The sequence below is a fragment of the Xenopus laevis genome, chromosome 9_10L (assembly GCF_017654675.1).
Source record: "Xenopus laevis strain J_2021 chromosome 9_10L, Xenopus_laevis_v10.1, whole genome shotgun sequence".
NCBI classification, from domain to species: domain Eukaryota; kingdom Metazoa; phylum Chordata; class Amphibia; order Anura; family Pipidae; genus Xenopus; species Xenopus laevis.
The window spans coordinates 45,956,396-45,979,360 of record NC_054387.1 but is presented as its reverse complement, the minus strand read 5'-3'; the positions used below and the strand labels follow the sequence as shown (position 1 = coordinate 45,979,360).

At 40.5% G+C, this 22,965-nt stretch overlaps 1 protein-coding gene across 1 annotated transcript; it reads right to left on the bottom strand.

The window, feature by feature from the left end:
• Positions 1-1,781: 1,781 nt before the first annotated feature.
• mycbpap.L (MYCBP associated protein L homeolog) lies at positions 1,782-21,897 on the bottom strand. The gene is given in 19 exon segments (NM_001096367.1): positions 1,782-1,989; positions 2,850-3,035; positions 7,201-7,334; positions 7,566-7,681; positions 9,299-9,420; positions 9,672-9,881; positions 10,115-10,258; positions 10,388-10,575; positions 11,461-11,653; positions 11,809-11,917; positions 12,001-12,116; positions 12,628-12,737; positions 12,846-12,996; positions 13,074-13,189; positions 14,771-14,942; positions 15,526-15,632; positions 16,620-16,773; positions 19,851-19,981; positions 21,792-21,897. Coding segments are annotated over 19 exon segments (2,664 nt in total). The 5' UTR covers positions 21,841-21,897; the 3' UTR covers positions 1,782-1,833.
• Between the last annotated feature and the right edge of the window lie 1,068 nt (positions 21,898-22,965).

The window sequence follows — 22,965 nt, the reverse complement described above, 5'->3', positions numbered from 1 at the left end:
TCCAGGCAGCAGTGCTGCAAATGAACATACAGTAAGCCTTAAAGAAAAAGGATCCTGCGATATCTCTTGTTCCACTTGATATAACCATAAAGCTATAAGATCCACATTGTTTTGTCAGGCTGGCAAATGGATGGATCTTGGCTTGGTTAAACTGTCAATGAAAATCCCATCAGGTGCGGACTAAATCTATGTAGCCCTCACCCAAAGGCATTTTTTAAATTGACCAATCAATATCTGTTAGGTAGGGCCCCATTGCTGATTGGTATTGAGAAGCACAACCGGCAGATTTTATTGGCCATAAAGCAAGCCAACAATGCTGTTGTATGAGAGTTTACAGAAATTGTGACATGAGCAAGAACACAAAGTAACCTTTTCTGGTCTTTTCTTTCTTATATTTATACATAGAAAGGTGTGTTGAGTATCAGTGTCTTTTAAAGCCGGGCTTTTGAAAATTAGTGGTCGAAAGTGACATAAATTTCTGCCCTCCTGGGTGGAAGGTTTAATTAGTAAATAGCAATGGGTGGACTGGTCTGTCTAGTTCTCTCTATAAACAAACTGTGCGTCAGTCAGAGATCCCCATTTCCTAATACTAGATCCTAACACATCCATTTCTGTTTGTTAGTACACACTTTATTGAGGCAACAGCAAACGTGCAGATAAGAACAGGTCAGGGCTGACAAGAACAGACACGTAATGATGAGGAGGGCCTGGAGGTCTTTATAGAAATCAGAGGTTGCCATCAAGATTGTTTACATGCTGAAGACCTTGATGTTTCCATTATAAATACTTTGCTTCATTTAGGTGAAGACCCAATGAGGTTGTCGTGCATTAACATAACAGAAACGAAAATTTTGTGTGGATATTTTGCCTTACACGAAAAGATGATTTGTACGCTGCTCTGGTGTGATCCATATGGTTAATCATTTTGCTGTCACTGGCAATTGACCTGTCATGGTAAAGTCCACAGCAGCTTTTACATTTTATCATCGGTACAATAAAAGCTGGGATGCTTAACCGGAATCCTCTAGCTGGTGCACAAACATGGCCCTGCATCTGTATCCTTGGGATCACTGCGCTGTGTTGCAAGGCTGTTTAACATCAAATGGTTTTAAGGTGAATTGTTAACACACCCTCTGTTCCATCCTTGCCTACAGCCTGCTCATTCTGGTTTATTTCTGTAACTGGCGTGAAAAAACAAAAATCAAAGCAACAAGGTTACAGAGAGTAGCAGTCTGTAATCCTCGGCTGAGACACTGCCATGCTGGCGCTAAAGTCATTTTGGGTGTATAAGGCATTGTCACTGTTTCCTTATAGCACGAAGGAATATATTACACATAATGCTGGGTGTGACGACGATGAGTCTGGTGTTTATATTGGGTAATGCCACCTCTGATGCAACAAGAGGAAACAGCAAACTGCTAGAGTCATTTTAGCATAGGCGTTAAAGAGGTAGATCACATTTAAATGAACTGTTAGTATGATGTAGACAGGGACATTTTGCAATTGATTTTCATTTCTTACTTTGAGTGATTTACCTTTTTGTTCAGCAGCTCTGTAGTTTGAAGTTTCAGCAGCTATTTGGTTTACCCTAGCAACCAGGAAGTAGTTTAAATGAGAGACTGGAATATGGAGAGGGCCTGAATAGAAAGATAAATAATAGAAAAGTAACAATAACAATTTGTAGCCTTGCAGAGGTTTTTCGATGCTGGGGTCAGTGACCCCTCCTTTAAAAAAATGGAAAGAGGCAGAAGGCAAATAATTGCTAATAATAGGGTATTCTATGACATACAGTATACATAGTTTATTTAATTATGAACTACCCCTTTAAGTCATTTACAGAGTGGTTTGTGTGTCACTTTCATGTTCAGCTCTTCCTCTGAACAACAAACTCTTTGGAAAGTCCTCTTCGTCCACTGCAGAGTCTCCAGCTTTCGAGTCTTCCGCAACAGTTACCATATCCTCTATCACTCGCACAAGGATTCCGTAGACCTGAAACAATTGGAATTGGTTAAAAGAAGTAATGGTTTCTTGGCCATGAGGAATATATACCCAGCCAGATCTGAATCTGCAGTCCCATTGCTCAGATCAGTGTGATTTGTCCATAGTACTAGGTGTTTGGATGCACCATGTGCATCGTTTAAAATAGAAAATAATATTTCATTTATAAAATGAATGGGCATGTTGTCCCTTTAGGCACACATAATCTAATCTAACAGCACCAGGGGTTCATAATACATATAACAACATGTAAAAGACAGGGCATTTCCAAGCCTTGCCCATTAGGACTGATGGCACACTAGGGTGGCACTTCAAACTACATACAAGACGCCTCGTCTTTCCGAACATTTTAGGTCCCCCTGAGAGACACATAGAAGCACTGTACAATGCAGGCTGGCCAAAATAAAGCTGTTGTTCAGTAGATTTGCTTTTCTATTTTATTTCAAGGTGTCCTTTCTGTGAATCACCAGATGTATCTGGCTGGGGATAGGATTCTGGGAGTTGTTGTAAAGCAGCAGCTAGCAGGCTGAAACCCTTAGCATGGGCATAGAAAATAAATTATTATAATCAAACATACAGTATACCAATGATATATGCAGCTTATTGTTTTACTACGGATATTTTCTGACTAAGGGCCCAGGGTTAATTACCCACCGCTGGACTCAACCTACTGATTTCCCTCGTTTGTTATCAACCTACTGATTGCCTTACAAATACAAAGGAACTGACCCCAGTGCTGGTCAATACAGACTTAACTGAAATGATCCAGATGTGGGTAGTACAGACTAGGAATAGGAACAATCAAGATATTTATGAAGATGATGTATTTTTTGTAAGTGATTGGGACGCACCTCAAGGTACATATTATCTTCATACTTCCTCTGCAAAACTGGATCGACTTGCCAGAGCTGGGAGCCAGTAGGACTAGGATCCAGACTCTCTCCTGATGATATCAACTCGTTGCTCTCACTGCCTAATAAAGGCTTCAGTGATTTTTTCTCATCTTTCCCTTTTGCCTTCCTGCTGCCGGGACGATCCTGCAATGCACACAAAATGGTTGCCAGGCTTTGTGAGGTCATTTATATACTCAACAAGTTTTGCTTGGTTTTTTGAGGATGCCAAACAAGCAGATCTTAACCTCATTTTGGCCTCCCATGCTTGGGGACAAAATGGACTGATCTGATAATTTAGTCAGGGTTATACAGCAGGCCTATGGAGACCTCAGAGGGAGAGGACCACATTAACACACCAATGCTGTCCTCATCCAATGGGATTTTTAAATATCCAATGGGATATTATAACTGTTAAGGTTGTTCCCCCACTGCCTATGCAAATACACTGTTCTGTGTAGGTGTGTCCAGTACCTCTATGCTATGATATCACTGTGGTTGGCTTTGCTCCAGTCTCTTATAATTTGTGCCGTTTTCGGACTCAGCCAGGGGTCAGTTCAAACCTATATGTCAGGCTAAAACTGTAAGTCACACACTGACTAGACAGCACTGACAGGAAGCAATGTCAGTTTATTGCCATTATGTCACTAACTATATACTCTCTCTAAGTCATAATGAAAAATAAGCTTTGTACTTGATATGTGAAGATACCCAATGCATATATGAATGTATTATTCTAAATGCTGTAAATAATAACATATCTTAGTGGTGTTTGCAGCAGCTATAGCCCCTGAATGGGCTCTAAGAGGGTTCATCATTTGAAAGCAACCCTGCAAAGCAATCAGCAGGTCCCTGCAAGGATGACTACAATGAAGGAAGTAGACTAAAATAAGGTCACTGCAAGTAGGCTGCATCCTTATGAAATGTGATACATGTCACACTCTTAAGCTGGCCATAGACGCTACCAGGGGCGCTCCACCAATGAGGCGAGTTGAGACACTCGCCTCAGGCGGCAGCGCCCCCCTGGTTACCAGGGGCGGCAAAAATGCCGCTCCTGGTAATTAAGAGCCGAATTTCCAGTTTTCAACCTGGAAATTCGGCTCTTCTAGTGCAGAGAGCGCAATTGCGCTCTCTGCACTAGCGTCGTGCAGCGCCCCGACCCCCTGTGCAGAAAATGTGAGCGCCGTGAGGAGGGGTCGGCAACGGAAGGCCGCCTCAGGAGGCATAAAGGCGCGGATCGGCGCTGGGCGCTACGATACAATCGAAGATTCGTACGATTTTTGGACCGTGTGTGGAGAGTCCTGTCATTTTTCGTCCGGCGGAGATCGGTCGTTTGGTCGAACGGACACGTTAAAAGATTTCTGTCGGCTGCCGATAATATCTCTGCATGTATTGCCGATCGTACGATTTCCAATGGGAGACTGTCACTAGCTTTTGTCGGACATAACTTTCGTAAGATTGCTGTCAGGGGCAGAACATCGGCTGATCTTTGCATCTATGGCCAGCTTTAGACTGCAACCATGCCACAGCACATCAGGTACGTTTTTCCATTGCCCCAAAACTGTTTTTTTGGCACCCAGGGTTTCATTGCACCATCCCTATTCAATGCGTAAGTTTACCTTTACGGATACAATGTTTGTTTATCTGGATAATATGGACATTCTCTGGCACTGTAGCTATATTTTCCTGATGTCTGGACTAAGGCTTAAAGGAAATGTTCAGTATAAAAATAAAAACTGGCAATGGCATGAATCCCCAGACAACCCGATATGGGCCACCATAGAGCAAGATACCCTCCCTGTGGGATCCTTACACAACTTGCTGTGGTCTAAAACTCAATTACAATCCTATAATATCACACTCCCTGAAAGTTTGGAAGTCAATCTCCCATTCGCACAAATTGTCTTCTCCTCATAAACTGGTCGTCAATTTTAACCTCAACACAGAGTTCCCTCTGGGTACAAAGAAAGAATCTTTCAAGTGGTGGAAACTAAACAACCTTCACACCATACATGCTCTGGCCAAAACCAACAAACTACTATCATGGCAACAGCTACAAGACTCTTACAATGCCCCACAGAGTGAATATTATAGATACTTGCAAATCAGAAGGTATATATCTTCCCTATGGTCGGGACAAAAAATTTCCTAACCCAACTATGTTTGAAAATATGTGCTTGCAAATACTCCCACGGGAGAAGGCTATATCAGCAATATATGATCACTTGATCCACCTGACCCCTATTAAGGACTTAAGGTTTGTTCAACTATGGGAAAAAGACTTACATATTTGTATGGAGGCAGATCAATGGTCTGATATTATTAAGGACAATATACACTGCTCGGTGAACATATCTATCCAGGAAACTTCCCAGAAAGTACTACACCAGTGGTACATGGTCCACTCTAAATTGACAAAATGGTACCCCACATGCTCCCCCCTATGCTTTCGGAGCTGTGGCCACCACAGTTCGTTCTTACACACATGGTGGGAATGCCCCAAGGCGGCCCAATTTTGGATACGAATATACACACTGATTACAAATGTGACGGGACTATCACTAAAAAAGGATCCAGGGGAGGCACTGATCAACAAGCGGATCCCAGGAATTAACAAATTCACCAGGAAATGAATAATGCATATTTTCTCTGCCTCCAAACAGGTCATAGCTGCAGCCTGGAAGTCCCCCCCCCCATCTTAAACTTTCCTGAGGTTAAAAGGAGCCTAGACAATGTCCTCATTCTTAAGAAACTATCTAACTACACAAATGGCACACAGAAATCTTTGGTCCCATTGGTTAGCATACCAGAATATTTAATTAACCTAAGTGTTCTTTAATGCTCTCCCACCCTGACCCAGCAGATACCCTAAATTTTCTTGACCGGATACTGAAACTGCAAGTGCAGAAATGAGGACAGTACTCACAGGTGTTAAAGGCAATAGTTTATTTAGTTTAATGGTTTACTTTTGATCATTTCTTTTCCTTTTCTTTTTTATATAATTTATTTGCTTGCTACTGACGCAACTCCACTACAAAACTCAGGAATGTAATTTATGTAACAATGTGACTTTATATTGCTGCAGCCTGGGAATTGTCCAGTACCTGCAGACTCTTGAGTTTTACTATACTTTACTGTACCTATTCTTGCCATATGTTGATAATTGAAAATAAAAATTTTAAATATAAAAAAATGGTTCTTGACTGTTTTTGAAATGGTCTGGTTGCTCTCCCCTATTTCCCTTTCGGAGCCCCCCCAAAGGATATATTAGACCTAACTATCAATCATAATCAGACTCCCAGCTCCTGCATGAAGACAGAATGAAGAGAGACAGATGTTGAGAGAGGGGTGGTGGGGAGTGACTTGATTGTTTCATAAACGACTCAGAATTTTTAATTGGTTATGTTTAGAAAGCTTCATGTTTCAGTATGATGAAGAGTATATTACATTTAAATGTTCACTATACTTCCCCATTAATAAGCTGAAAACAATCAAAAATAAATAAATAAATAAAAACTGGGTAAATAGATAGGCTTTGCAAAATAAAAAAAAATCAATATAGTTAGTTAGCCAAAAATGGCAGGAGTGACTGGATGTCTAACATAACAGAACACGACTTCCTGCTTTGCAGCTCTCTTGGTTTCCACTGATAGGTTACCAGGCAGTAACCAAACATTGACCTGAGAGAGGACCACATGGGTCATAACTGTTGCTTTTGAATCTGAGCTGCATGCTAAGGATCAATTGCAAACTCACTGAACAGTTATGTCCCATGTGCCCCCCCTTAAAGTCGCTGACCAACAGAGTCAGAGAGCTGAATCCCTGGTCCCTTTGGCATTTGCCAGAGTTGTTAAAGGAACAGTAACACCAAAAACTGAAAGTGTTTTAAAGTAATGAAAATATCATGTAGTGTTGCCTTGCACTGGTAAAACTGATGTGTTTGCTTCAGAAACACTACTATTGTTTATATAAACAAGCTGCTGAGTAGCAATAGCGGAAAAACGGCTATATGGCACAGAATAAATAATGGATAACAGATAGCATTATGTTCTACAGAGCTTATCTGCTATCTGCTGTGTAACTTGAGCCTTTTCTTCTTTGAAATAGCTGCCCCCATTGCTACACAGCAGCTTATTTATATAAACAATAGTAGTGTTTCTGAAGCAAACACAGCAGTTTTACTAGTGCAAGGCAACAGTGCATTATATTTATATTACTTTAAAACAATTTCTTTTTTGATGTTACTGGTCCTTTAACTTGACAGTATGGAACTGGCTCCTTTTCATTGTTGTACAAGTGTTTCTTCACTTACCTCCTTATCTTTTGTCCCTGTCTTCCCTCCTTTCTTGTCCTCTTTATCCTTTACTGGTGATGTCTTCTTCTCTTCCTTGGGACTCCCTCCCTTCTTCTCTTCCTTTCCTGCTTTGGTTGTCTTTAGGTCCAGACCTGCAAACATGTTGATAGGGCTTTATCTTGCCTGCTGGTTTTAGGATCAGTTTGCATTTATGTAACTGGCTGTGGAATCAGTGCATTGAGATCTGGGGCTACAGTTGCCATTCAGGGATCTGGACAAACCTGCTTTATAATAATCTGTTACTTTATGCACAGATTAAAATCTGTGCATAAAAAAATGTTATGCACACATAAAATCTTTGAAATTAACTTTGCAAATTTTACCTTGTTCCAGTGGTAAAGATTCAACAAAGACATCCTTATTAGGCATTCCTAGTAAACTTCTCAGCTGAAAAGATCGCTCCACCATCTCATCGATCGCCCCACGCCACAACTGCAAACTAATAAGGGAAATGTACACGTTATCTTCCAGAAAATGTTATTAAGATGTAAAAAAAAGATCCTAAAACTAAAGGTTATTTTTTACAGATACACCACACTTGTATTGTTGTTGGTGAGAACATATTCTTTGTAACATCCCTCCACCTAGTGGCTGTCCTTTGGAAATGCAAGCTACATAAACTCTCTCTCTCTCTATATACAGTATATACTATTGAAATGCCGGCACTCGCAAAAAAAGATGTAACTGACTGCCTGGGTGCAATCCTTTAAAAGTCCTCAAGAAGGAGCACTTACAGGTCTTACGAGTAATCAAACAAGTTTAATGTGGGCACAAAAACTGACGTTTCGGCAGGACCAATGATTATTCTGTATTTGTGTTCATGGCTCAGTTATCACTGGATTATGAATATAGAGTACCTCCACATCAAATGTGATAATAAAAGGTAGTCTGGAACATCACTAAGCTGCCTCTTATTTTTGCACTGCTATGCACTAGGGTTTGCAAAGCATGCAGTTATTACAACTGTCTAGATCAAGGACACTTTAATTAAATCTTTAAAGCAAACAAGAAAAAAAAAACACTCATTCCATAGGTATGCAGAATTTTAAAGGAGTGGTGAAACTTGCTGAACAAGGTTTCCTGCAAAATACAGCTGGGCTAAATTTGCTGCAGATCTCCTTCTCCATTACATTGCTTTCCTTGATTATAATGGCAAATAGAAATCATCAAGTCACCCATCATGAGCTGCCACTGTATTATCCATTTGAAAAATTCCCATAGGCTAAATATCTGTTTGGCATGTGTAGATGCCCTAACTCTACATGACAATTTTCACTAGTCTTAGTGGGTATGCTATCTAATTCAATAGAGGGGGTTGCAATTTTATTTGCAGCATATTTGCAAAGGCACAGAAGCTGATCAATTATTGTGGCTTTAAAATCAATATGGATCTGTTACAAAAACTTTTAGTGTTTTATTTACAGTTCTAGACGCTCTACAAGATGTATGAACACAAGTGCAAAGCACAGAATGAAATGCTTAATTGCACACATTTATAAGCAATTCATAAAGGTACTTGTTCAGGGTGCACAAACACAAGGGAGGCTTGAATTAAAACTTGCTTGTTTTTGTCTGTTGCACATACATACCTGTACTTAATGAACTACAAGCTAACATTCTTGCTGCTCTGTGCACTGGTAAACTTGTGGGGTACACAATTATACAGCTGCCTCCAATTATGTAACAATTGTAAGGAAAAGTGGTTGTGGGTAAAAAAGTTAGTTTGCATGCTTGTGTTCATAAATAAGGCCTGCAGATTTATTTGTGTGTGTCTGTGGAAAATGCAGCTGCCATTTTGTAAGGGTCATTGGAAATGCAGCACATTTCTTCATTAAAAGGCTCAGAATTTCCTAGGGCCAACTCATATAAAAGACAGTTCAGCAAGATGAATCTCTGTCAGCTGCTGTTTGATGGTTCTGTCCACAGGCAGAAAGTAAAGCAACAAACAGACAGACAGGTGCATGAAAGCATATAGCCCCATGTTTATCCTAGGGTTTGAAGTTCCAATATATGCACTAAGGCTAGCAATACAATTTCCCAAATATGAGACACTTACCTTGCCTGGTGCAAAAGGTCCACTGCTGCCTCTTGTGGTGGCACAGTGAGCTCAGCAATGTTCTTATTTATCTGAGACAAAAACATTTCTCTCTCTCCGTCCTCTTCTATGCAACCAGCTGCCTGGGGGAGAAGTAGCAGGACCACAACTTTAGAGAATTAGTTACCATAACTGGTGGCTTGTTAATATTGGGTAGTTGTATTTGGACAGTGGCAGTAGCACCATAGACTGGCTTTGTTAAATGAACTACTAAAACAGATGTAAGAGTGCACAAGTACAGTATTTCATAGCAAATAATCAGACATTTGATTTGGTTGCGGAGTTCCAGCGTGTGTGCTTCTGAGTTAGCATGTGCGATGTTAAGTTCATTTACCTGTTTCAGATCCTTTACTGACAAGTTCCAGGGGTGGCTGTTTTCGTCAGTGTTTGCTTGGGGCACATGAGTCTCCTCAGCACCATCAATCAGTTGAAGAGAATCAATCAGGGAACTAGAGAGAGATCTGCTCTCCTCAGGGGCAGATGTAGAGGTTTGGAGGTCCCATAAGTGTTTAAGCTCTTGCACTGTTTGATGTTTATAATGCAACTGTGGCAAATACAGGAAAACATCACGGCTTACACAAATTATTGGTTACACAAATGGCAATTGGTGAACATTCAGATAAGGGAAAACAAAATGTCTTTTGGTTACATTAAAAGATGATTATACATATGAGGAATAGCAAGATAGCTTCTGGCTACACCTAAAGTAATGGATTCTTGTTATGTATGACACAATTTGTGACACAATCCACATGGCACAGAAAACACAGCAGATACCTTTGGATTTACTGTGATGAAAGCTTCCTCCTCAGTCACACTTCTGATAGGAGATTGTGGGCGCTCTGGGCTCCGAACTCCTTCCAGCAACTCCTCAACAATTTGCTGTGCTACTACCAGAGCTTCCCGGGCCTCCAGTTCCCTCTGAGTTGAAAAAGATAAAAGATTTGGCAAAATATCTTTCCCAGTGGTCAGACAGTAAGAGTTGCATAAACACAGAGCCAGGCAATGGAGCTTGGGCACTCAAGGGTGGCTACCTAGTGTTTTACAAACCTGCAAAGCTTCTCTGTGTGGCGCTGTCTTATCTTCATAAAGAGCAATGCCCCAGAGAGATACTTGCAGCAGGGCCCCAGCTAATAAGACAGGATGGGTGCAGAATTCCCAGTTCTCTCCAAAGATCCCAGCAGTCGGAGATTTGAAGTGGAAGGGGAAAAGCTGAGTCTCTCCAGGCAGGATCACACCTGTGGTGAAGCAAACATTGAGCAAATGTGATATTAAGCTTTACTGACTAACATGGACAAAGTGCCAATTGCAAAATGATTGGGGCAACTATCCATTTTTGATTCCACAATGCTCCATTTGTTTGCAGTTTCCCAAAATCAGCATGTGGGTGCAATATGCACCAACTGCTCACTGTACATTGCCCCAGGCACTACAGGGGTCATTTATGACAACCAGGCGTGCAAGTGCACTAAAGAGTGTCAGAGCGTGCCCCTTAGCGTTCATTCCAGAAGCACTTGTGTGCCCCTGTCTGCTGTGCTCTGCTAAGAAACTTGCACCTGAAAGAGGTTCAAAGCATGGATAGAGGCCAAAGGAGGCACATAGGCCCACCTCTTTTAAATCAAGTGTTGCCTAATACATGCAGTACTGCCTGCACTTTGCACAGTGGGCACTTTGCACAGTGTGCATGTGTAATGCACGGAGCATTGTAAACAGGCCCAGACTGGCAATCTGTGGGTTCTGGCAAATGCCAGAAGGGCTGCTATAAGGTGCCATAGAAAGTCAGTATTTAGTGGGCTGGTGGGGGCTGTTTGGGCCCTGTGTGGGCTGACTGTACCTGAAATGTCAGGGCCTCTTGGTTCTCAGTCCAGACCTGATTGTAAATTACTTCATATATTTTGCACCTCATTCGATTTAACAGGTGCAATGGCTGCAAAATCCCTCTGTGTATGGTGTTACAAAGCATGCAAAAGAACATGAATTTAGTGCACAGAAGTTGCACATGTGGGTATACAAGAGGGAAAGGCCTGTGTCAGACAGTCTTTAAAAACACCCTCTACACAGTTTACTTTACTTCACTATCATTCTCACACACAAAACCAACTCTCCTCCTATCATATACTCACCAGAGCTGGTATTGAAGTAGAAACGTTGCACTCTGGGCTCTTTGTGACTCCTTTGAAGACGGGCGGCTGGAGGCAGACGCCTCCATTCATACCATATTGCAGCACTTCCATTGTTTACTACCTCCAGGACCGAGGAGGCTTTTTCTCCTGCCAGTGCTTCAAAGGTGATACGTGTAGAAATGCCAACTTTGTCCTACAAAAAAAGTTGAAATCATTGGAAAGGGGCTGTAAGGAAAGCACATGTCCCAGAAAAAATTTATAAAACAAACAGTACTAAACAAGGCGAAGAGGAAGAAATTTAGTCACAGATTGCTGTGGTTGAGACAGAAAACAGAAAGGTCAAACTACCCTGTGCGATACATCATCCTCCACCCATTGTGCCAGCTGCCCACAGAAGATTAGTGAGGGGCCCAAAACAAATTCCGGCACCACATCAGGGAAGTTTTTCAGGGGGTCCCTAAAAAAGAATAGCCAACTCAGCAAAAAATCCATTTGAATATCAGATACATATACAATAAGGACCAACATTGGAGCACTCACATGTTTTCTTTCTCTTCTGAGGCAGCTTCCTCTGGTTCTTCACTTAAAGGGAACTGTTCTGCAGATAATGAGGTGAAAGGCTGCCCATGCCCAATCACTTCCAACCCATCGATGTCCTGCAAAAGTAAAGGACAACTCTGATTAAAGTAAGTATATCTGACTACAAGTTATCACTGGAGGTCAAAAAGTCAAAGATGTTGAGGTGGGAAGTGCAAGGTGAACCTTACAATGAGCTGTGCTGAGAGTCACTGTCAATGTGTTGGGGTGAAGTAAATCAGTGGCAATGTGTTGGAGAAGCTTTACAAGTGTTACACCCACATTATGCTGGAGGTGGAAAGAATGGTATTGCAAGTGGGGTCAGAGGCATCATGATTACTGTCGTAATGCTTTTATTTTTGTGTGAAGGAAGAGGGATCCCATGTTTTTCTTTGACGAAAGAGCCACTAGCTCGAAACATGTTGTGAATAAAAAAACCTTGCAGCACAGTTTCTGCGGTTTTATGTTCCTGTTTGTCCACAACCTTACAGATTTGCCATGTTTTTCTTTGCTACTGTGTCTATGGCCAGTCAGTAACAGTATTTGCAGATGGCTAGTTCTATACCAAGTGAATTATGGAATGTCTCTCACCGGCTTGGGAAAGTTCAGTTCCTCCATGACAGCTCTCAACTCATGTCGGCGCTGCTCAAGGTAAAGACTCTTATCCCAACTTTGGTCATATGGTGAGCGAAGCAAGGCGCCTGGAAAATATTCCAAAATAAGATAAAAGCTCTTACACTCTCGATGTTTGTTTCTAAGCACCATTAATATTTGAAGGAAAATAACTTTTTTTTACTGAGGTGACATACCTGTTTCTTCCTTGATACGATGAGGTTTTCCGATACGAGTTAATGGTACTGGGTAACCACGATCACTTCTGGGAAGGGTCAATGTCAAGCCACTTAGCTCATCTCCAATGCGCTGAGGCAACTTCCAGAATTCACTCCCAAGCTTACTGCCCTGTAGGGAGATATTTATATAAGCACCTTAATCTCAACTTTCCCTCAAACCAGAATAGAGATTCCCCGCAGTCTTACCTTTCCATGTTCAGCTGCTGAAATGCTCATGTCAATCAATTGTTTCTCCTCTTGGACATTTCGGAAACCCTCCCCAAGGTTCATCACAAGCCTATCAGCAGGCTTACCTAGCCGACCTGAGTTAATTAGAGGAACAGGATTAGAATGGGGGACATTATGGAAAACACAGAGAACACTGAAAGATAGCAGGAAAAAAAACTGGAATATAGAGAACGAAGTAAATTCTAAGTAAAAAAATTCAAAACTTGAAGTAATTTTTTGGATACTTCGACCATCGAATAGGATACTACGACTTCGACTCGAAGTAAAATTGTTCGAATATTCAACCATTCAATAATCGAAGTACTGTCTCTTTAAAAAACGTCGAATTCAATACTTCGCCAAATTAAATCTGCCGAAGTGCTATGTTAGCCTATGGGGACCTTCTAGAGCATTTTTCTACGTTTTTGGAAGTCGAAGTAAAATCGTTCGATCGATCGCTGAAATCCTTCGAATCGTTTGATTCGATATTCAAAGCCGAAGTATTTCAATTAGATGGTCGAATTTCGAAGTACTTTTAACTTTGAAATTCGACCCTTGATAAATCTGCTCCTATGTGTTAAAGGGGTTATTCACTTTTATTATGATGTAGAGAGTGATCTTCTGAGACAATTTGCAATAGGTTTTCATTTTTTATTTGTGGTTTTGAGTTATTTATTGAGCTTTTTATTAAGCAGCTCTCCAGTTTTCAATTTTAGTAATCTGCATTGATTTGATTAAGAGACTGGAATATGAATAGGAGAGAGCCTGAATAGAAAGATGAGTAATAAAAAGTAGTAATAACAATACATTTGTAGCCTTACAGAGCATTTGTTTTTTTAGATGGAGTCAGTGACCCCCATTCGAAAACTGGAAAGAGTCAGAGGAAGAAGGCAAATCATTTAAAAACTATTCAAATAATAAATAATGAATACCAATTGAAAGGTTTCTTGGAATGGAACATTCTATAACTAAACTGAAATATAACTTAAAGGTGAACCACCCCTTTAAAGGGAATGTCAACCCCAAAAAATATTTTTGCCTAATCAAAGAAAACATATTTCTAAGCAACTAGCAATATACACGCATTAATGTTTTTCTATGGTTTTTTTAGTTATTTGTATATATATTGCTATCAAATGCACAATTTGTCTGTCCCATTCTATACTGTGCCCTGGTGGCTGAGACTGTTGATACAATGTATGACAACGCATCTGATTAACAGACTGGGGAAATAAGGCTTTTGCAACATTGTTTAAAAAGTAACAACTATGGGTTAAGCAAATGCTGCTTTCAACTGCAATTGTTTTAACAAATAAGCACTGAAAATGTTTAATAATTGTATATTGGAGAGTTGCTCAGAATTATATTTTCATTTATTAGAAAACTTTTAATTTTGGGGTTGACTTGCTCTTTAAGTACTTGTCAAGATTCTAATAAAGCATAAAGGTGAATCAATCACAGCTCCAAACAGTAGTTTTAAACTGCAAAATATTTATTAGCAGTGTTTGCGCACTACATGTTTCGGGCAGTGCCCTTTTTCAAGGTTCTAATAGCCAAGTGCCTTAGCCAACATAAAGCAACTTGTTCATACCAAATAAGTAGTTGTGGGTATTACACACGGACAGTGATTTATAAGGTAAAGGAAACACACAGCATCATTCACACATTCAACTCACGGGACAGTGTCTCCACCTGCTTCTTTCTCAAGCTCATGTGATGCTGCCAGTTGATCAGAGAGCTGTCTTGTTTTATAGGGAGTCCAGAATCATCTTGATTGTTTTGTTGAAATCTCTTATATTTTCTGAGGCCGATTTGGACAGTGTCAGGCTCTGGAATAAGTTGGGCTACCTGGGTAAATGCCAAACTCTGCGTTAGCTTTTAAGGCTAGAACCACTTGAAATCAATCATGCATGGCTGGATGTTGACTGTGTTAGTGTATTACAATAGCCAGCTACCAATGTAATAGCATTAAATCAAACATATTTCAGCTACAAAATAACTTGCTACACAACAAGCTAGTTCTATAGAACTTTGAAGATGTCATATCAGTCTTTTATAGCTGTGTATGTTGTCTTCTAGTCTTTCAATTGCTTTCTCTTACATTAATCTTTACTGATATCATACATATATGTTCTAACTAGCTAACTAAATTCTTGCTCTTATTGAACAGTCAGAAATAAAACTCAATGCAGAAAAACAACAGGAAATTAAACTTGAAATCAAAAGTGAAACTAGAGAGGAAGCAGACTCTATGACTTACTGTGAATGTTTGGGGATTTTAAGGTGTTAATGTACACAAAAGTACATATCTGATGTACTATAACATTACAATTAGATATATGCAGTATTAGCTCCTACAGAACAAACAGCAAGAATTCTTTAAACTGATAGTAAATTCAATGCAGGAAGGCCTTTGAGGATTGGGGGATACCTGTGTATTTCCATGTGCTGAAGCAACTCTTTTCAAGTCTTGCAGTGTTCCCAGGATGCTGTGTGGCTGAATTTGCTTCTGGGATCCAAACAAACTGAATTCATTTCCTGAAACAAGATTAAAAAACTATCAATTTTAAATTGACTGTTACTAAATGTAAAATTCGGGGATATCCCCAAGAAATATTTCATTCCTTAAAGGAAAACTATACCCCCAAAATGAATACTTAAGCAAAAGATAGTTTATATCAAATTGAATGACATATTAAAGAATCTTACCAAACTGGAATATATATTTACATAAATATTGCCCTTTTACATCTCTTGCCTTGAACCACCATTTCGTGACTGTATCTGTGCTGCCTCAGAGATCACCTGACCAGAAATACTACAACACTAACTGTAACAGGAAGAAGTGTTGAAGCAAAAGACAGAACTCTGTCTGTTCATTGGCTCATGTGACCTTACATGTGGTTTGTATGTGTACACAGTGAATCTTACGATCTCAGGGGGCGGCCCTTATTTTTTAAAATGGCAATTTTCTATTTATGATTACCCAATGGCACATACTACTAAAAAAGTATATTATTATGATAATGGTTCATTTACATGAAGCAGGGTTTTACACATGAGCTGTTTTACTCAGTATCTTTTAATAGAGACCTACATTGTTTGGGGGGTATAGTTTTCCTTTAAGGTGGGAAGAGAAGAAAAACAAAGGATTACCTGCATTTAAAGGGTCAAGGTTTTGTAGCCCAGAATAAGTGATCCAAATAATGAGCACCAACTGTTCTTACTGGATGAGAGGAACAGATTTTTGGGTGCTTACAAGGGACATCGCAGCACTATGAAATCATTATGATAACAACACAATGGAAAAGGGGCTTTCACTGCAGCAGTAAAAGTTTATATTTCTAGCCATTAATGCATGGGATACAAGTTACATAGAGCATGTTTTCCCTTAAATGATGCTCACTGATGTGTCCAGTCTGAATCGAAATTTGGACTACAATAATGGACTACAAAGTTTATGGATTTTTTTTAAAGTATCGTGCAATTTGCACGCATTAATAGAGCAGAGAGATGCTGAAATACCAAAATAGACCAGATCACGTGTCTCCAACTCAGGAGGTGCTGGGCGAGCCACAAGTAGACATCTCTTCCTTCCATCTGTATTGTGTTTCCTAACCAAAACATGGTTAGTCCCGGTAACATTTTGCTCTTCTTTGGAAAGCCGAGGCGGGTGAATCTAGCAAATATAAAAGATATTTGTTTTAGAAATATATGCAATATGAAAGCAAAGAGCCCCAAGCAGCTGTTATGCAATGTCTGTCCACTGGAATTTATAATTCAACAAGAGCTGGAGATCAAAACTCCTGAAAAACAAGGATTTATCCTTCCTGCTCAGCGCAAGGACTGGGCCAATATAGAGCATTACCCTACAATAAGATTAGTATTAATATATCCAATTCTTTCACATATTGCTTTTCATGGGATAAATAACCTAAGGATGGAGTTATCTGATTGGTCAAGACCCAAAAATGGGGCTACAGGTTGTTTATAAAGTGTACTTAAAAGGAGGAGGTGCATATCACATTCAGAGAATAGTTGCTAACATTTTTGTCATGACTATCTATGCCAGATGTGACTGTACACATTTTAGTGAGACAGTCACAATTACTAGATGCTTCCCATAGACTGCACTGGAAGTTTCTGAAAATCTTTTACAATGGCTTAACGCCTCAAGGCATTAAACATAACAGGGTAGTCCAAATGGAGAGGTTGGTTGGTGAATGCTGGTCTGCTCCAAGAATTCAAAAACATAATTTTAATCTAATCTAGAATGAGAAACCATTCTTATGGAATGCAACTCCAGAATCCAGAAACATGACTGCTGACTTGTCCACTCCAAACAAATTTGACAGTTTATATGCTGGAATATGGGCCAAAATGATGGCCTCCCTGAATAATATCTTATTTTAATTCAAGAAGGTTGGAAAATCCAGCCAGAAAAGGGCAATGCACCAGAATCAGGTCATATGTGCGGTTCTCTCCTAATGAGTCTGCTTGGGGCTTCTATGTGATCTGATCATTGACATTGGGGTCTTATAATTGGATCAGAAGGATTTGAATCACCCGGATGGCCAATTTGGGGAATGATCTCATATGGTGGACGACTCCCATGTATGGTTAACTGTAAAGAAAGCTGACAAAGGCACACAACAGGGGAATTTGGATATGACCTTAAGGTACTGTGACAAGTGCAGCATTCACCTGTTCATGCAACTAAAAACAAGCAAGACTGAAGGGCAGTGCAGGGTGTATGCACAAGGTTGCAGACCAAAAACAGAAGAGACATCATTGTTCATGATACTGTCATGGGAAAAAAACATTTTTCAAACTGAATCAGTTAACAGTGCTGCTCCAGCAGAATTCTGCACTGAAATCCATTTCTCAAAAGAGCAAACAGATTTTTTTATATTCAATTTTGAAATCTGACATGGGGCTAGACATTTTGTCAATTTCCCAGCTGCCCCTGGTCATGTGACTTGTGCCTGCACTTTAGGAGAGAAATGCTTTCTGGCAGTAACTGAATGTGTCTCAGTGGGACATGGGTTTTTACTATTAAGTGCTGTTCTTAGATCTACCAGGCAGCTGTTATCTTGTGTTAGGGAGCTGTTATCTGGTTACCTTCCCATTGTTCTTTTGTTTGGCTGCTGGGGGGGGGGGGGGGGGAGGGGAGGGGGTGATATCACTCCAACTTGCAGTACAGCAGTAAAGAGTGATTGAAGTTTATCAGAGCACAAGTCACATGACTTGGGGCAGCTGGGAAATTGACAATATGTCTAGCCCCATGTCAAATTTCAAAGTCGAATATAAAAAAATCTGTTTGCTCTTTTGAGAAATGGTACTGTATGCCAATTAACAGTCACACTGTGTATACAAGGCCTTCATTTGCCAAAGGGGTACACAATGCCTTCTCTGGCATCCCACAAAAAAGGACAACTATGATGTTCATGTATTGGCGACTGCTGCACAGTAGCGTGCTACAGCCTTATCATAAATATTATCTATTTCATATTCTGTATGTTATTCACTGGTCCTTTGCTGAAGCATAGAAGCCCTTTGGGTTGAAGCATCACTAAACTTCAAAAAACAGAATGCTCAGAATGTGATACAGTTGTATAAGGAGGATATTGTAAGATATGGCTGCCTAAAGGGCACTATATTGTGTGTATTTCACGAGCATTAAAGCTGGTGAAATCAGAACTCCAGGGAAAAGTGTGTTGCTGCAGTATGTAGTGCTGCTTAAAGGAACAGTAACGCCAAAACATGGAAGTGTTTTAAAGTAATGAAAATATGATGTACTGTTGCCCTGCACTGGTAAAACTTATGTGTTTGCTTCAGAAACACTACTATAGTTCATATAAACAAGCTGCTGTGTAGCAATGGTGGAATTTTAAAAAAGGCTATATGGCACAGGTTAAATAGTGGATAACAGATAATAACACCATTATGTTCTACAGAGCTTATCTGCTATCTGCTGTGTAACCAGAACCTTTTCTCCTTTGAATGGCTGCCCCCATTGCTACACAGCAGCTTATTTATATAAACAATAGTAGTGTTTCTGAAGCAAACACAGCAGTTTTACCAGTGCAGGGCCACGCTGCTTTATATTTTTATTACTTTAAAACACTTTCATTTTTTTACATTACTGCCCCTTAAATTCTGCACCAGCTTGGGAAAAGCTGGATAATGGGTCCCTGGAGTGAATGGAAGTGAGCAGGGTGGGCTTCCATCCCTTGTGCTATATAAGGTTTTGCTTTTGCAGCTGCCGAAACTAATGTAGCTAGCTAATTAAGAATAGTTAAAAGGAGGTTTGGAGCAACACCACAGGCCTGCTGCTGATGTTTCCCCTAGAGATCTCCTGGAGTGGAGGAGGGTGAGGGGCCACAGAAGGAGTGTTGGTGAGCACCAGGGAACAAGTGTGTTATTCCCCTGAGTTGGAGAGGGCTCCAAAGGTCTGGGAGAGGACCAAAGAAACCGCTCAAAGGAGACAAGTGTCTCAAGTGTGCCCAGAGAGGATTCTGGGAATTGTGGTCCGCTGAAAGCAAGTGAGGGCTAAAACTCAAACATAAGTAAAGAGAACACCAGTGAGGGTGTAAAGTGGGACTGGTTATGTTATTTCCCCCCATGTGAAGCCAGTGGGCTGAAGATTTCTTTTGTTGTTTTGAAAATAAAAGCCAGCAAAGCGGCAATTTAAAGGTGGTCAGTCAGTTTATGTGCTGAAATCTGTGCTGGGGCACAAGACAGGCCATTTTTTACCTTTTCAAGATCTTCCAATCTGATTGCTAGTGCTTGAATCTCATCTCCCTTCAACACATTGCTGGGGTCTGGCTCAGGTTCCTCTGCTACAGGTGGGGTGGGCTGTTCTAAGACTTTTGATTTCTTTCTCTCTGCAAGACAAAGGGATCATTATTCTGACAAATGGTTGCTCAATGAAAGTCTTTATAGGTTTACTGCAAGTGTGTGTTCCTCAGGCGTACCACAGATAGGGTTCATGTACTAAACAGTGCAATTTACTCTTGATCCCATCTTTTTGCCATTTTTTGGAGAAGAAACCATTTAGCCACATTCTACCTCATAGTTAAACCCACCCTTATAATCTTTTTATCTTGAGTGGAGTCCATCATGGGAAGGGCCTCATTACACAGGGCTTTTTGTCTTTAAAGTATCTCTTCTGATTCCAGTGAGTGGGAGAACAGTAAAGGAAATACTATGAGCAGTATCTATTTTTTCCTTATAATGTATATATGTTTATTCTTTAAATCACATATTACTATTCGTTCAGATTGGCGGCATGTGTTCTTTTGCCCCATTTATAGCCATAATATTGAATGTTTCTTTTTAACATGGCATTAGCCTACAATTAATGTGAATCAGTTCAGCTCCAACTTAAAAACAGAGTTGGTATATTTTGCCCATGTCTGCATGGGTTCCCATGGGTGCTGTGATTCTCTATCCCAGTCCAAAACACACTAGTAGGATAACTGGCAACTCATGAACCTGACTTTAGGTCTCCATGAAAAGAAATCCTAGACGGCAGTGTCAGACTGGCCCACCAGGATAACTCCTGGTGGGTCCAGGTGTCAGCGGGCCCTCATGCTTATTTCATGGCCATTCCCTATTTCTATAAGAACTAAGGGGCATATTTATCAAGGGTCGAATTCTGAATTGAAAAAACTTAGAAATTCAAAAAGACCAACTGAAATTAAGTTGAAGGTTTTTTTTCTGCCGAGTAGGTCCGTTTTCGATCGAATAGGTCGGTATTCGGTTGAATTCCAATCGTACGAATCAAAGGAATAGCTAATTCGACTCAACGTTTTCCCCCAAAAAAACCTTTGATTTTTTTCAAAGTCCACCAATTGACTTCAAATAGGTTCTAGGAGATCCCCCATAGGCTAAAACAGCAATTCGGCAGGTTTAAGATGGCGAATGGTCGAAGTCGAACTTTTAAAGTGACAGTCAGGATAAATTTCGATATTCGCATTTTTTCAAAACGAATTTGGACTACTCCCTTTTTCATTTGAAAATTCACCTCGACCTTTGATAAATCTGTCCCTAAATAGATGGAAAAATAGAGTATAGCATGTAAAGAAAAGAGACTAAGTGTGGGCCCCTGGTGTTAAGATTAATTGGTGGGCCCCTGGTCAAAGGTTTTTGGGTGTGCCCCTGGTGTCCCAGTCCAACACTGCTATGTAGTATTAGATGAAACAAGGTTCCTATTCTGCATTAAACCAATTTGGGGTGGCAGCGCTGATGTATCTGGTTCCCCAGGGAAACGTGGCATAATAAGCTTGGGCTCCCCCCATCCGCCCACAATTATTATTTCACCCTGTCACTGTAATCCCATATTCTTTCATCTTGTTACTGTAACCTCCTTATAATTGCAGCCTGTCACTGTACCCCTCAGTATTTCAGCCTCACTGTACCCTGTCACTGTATTCTCCTTATCATTCCAGCCTCTGTAGTACCTCTCATTACTTTAGCCCCACTGGAGTCTGGACTCCTTATTTCAGCCTCACTCACTGTATCCCCTCTTACAATTCCAGCCTGTCACTGCACCCCTTGTTTTTATCATTTCAGCCTCATTGTACCTCGTTATTGCTGCCGGTCACCCCCCAGTCTTACTAAAATGGTATCACCCTTTTTAGTGTATCCTGTACAGCCTGACGTAAAACAACTAAAACCCAGGAGAGTTTCTACCAGTAGGTGTCCGAGTCCGGGTATCCCTTCTGCCAGTTCTATTCGCCATGCTTCGTCTTACAGAGCGGTTTCCAAGGCAACCGTATACAAGCCATTTTACGCTCACGCAAGTTCCTCGTACTGCGCCTTTCATCAGCGAAAGACTACAGATCCCAGGAGGCAGCGCGGCGGCGTACTTCCGCGTAGCAACAGGACGCACACAGCTCTTAAAAACAGAGCTGAGGCTTTTTCTTGCGAGAAATGACGGTAGTGCGATGTGAGCCGCCTCTTGAATATAATTTGAAGGCAAACATAGTCGCCATCTGTGACTTTGTTGTCCCTTATTTTTAGCAAGAGGCTTAGGTTTTTTTCAATAAACATTTTTTTTCGTCGTTTTTGACGAGAAAAACCTCTTCTAGTTGAAAGGAGGGTCAGCCATTTATTTAGATGCCCTTAGCACACCTACATTCACTGGCCTAGCTAAACATTAATGGGCGCTGCACCCTACATTAGTAGGTCTTCAAAACAAGTCTCCCACTTGTGGCCCCTTCACCAATAGCCCAGTCTCAGGCTCCCCACAATTAGCATATTTTAAATTTAACCCCACAACTGAAAAGGAGTGGTTCATTTTGAGTTAACTTTTAGTAGGAAGTAGAGAGTGATATTCCGAGCCAATTTGTAATTGGTTTTGATTTTTTATTATTTGTGTTTTTTTTACTTCTTTAGCTTAATATTAAGCAGCTCTACAGCGTGCAATTTCAGCAATCTGGTTGCTAGGGCCTGAATCTCCCTAGCAATGATTTGCATAAGAGACTTAAAACATTTGTTCGTATACATTGAAAAAAAAACCACCAAGACAAATTAAACTTTAAGATCGCAAAGCCTTTATTAAGAAATAAATTCCCGAAACTCTGCTTCCGCTCCTCTTCAGAAAAAGCGACAATCCATTGTGCGGCGCTTGAATTCTCCTCCCTGGCTATCTCCTATAATGAAGACAGGGAGGAGAAATCGAGCGCCGCACGATGGATCACCTTTTCTGAAGAGGACCGTAAGCAGAGTTCTGTAAGTTATTTCTTAATTAAGACTTTGCGATTTTAAAGTTTCATTTGTCTTGATTTTTTTGATGTTACTGGTCCTTTAAATATGAATAGGAGAGGCCTGAATAGAAAGAAGAGTAATAAAAAATAGCAATAAC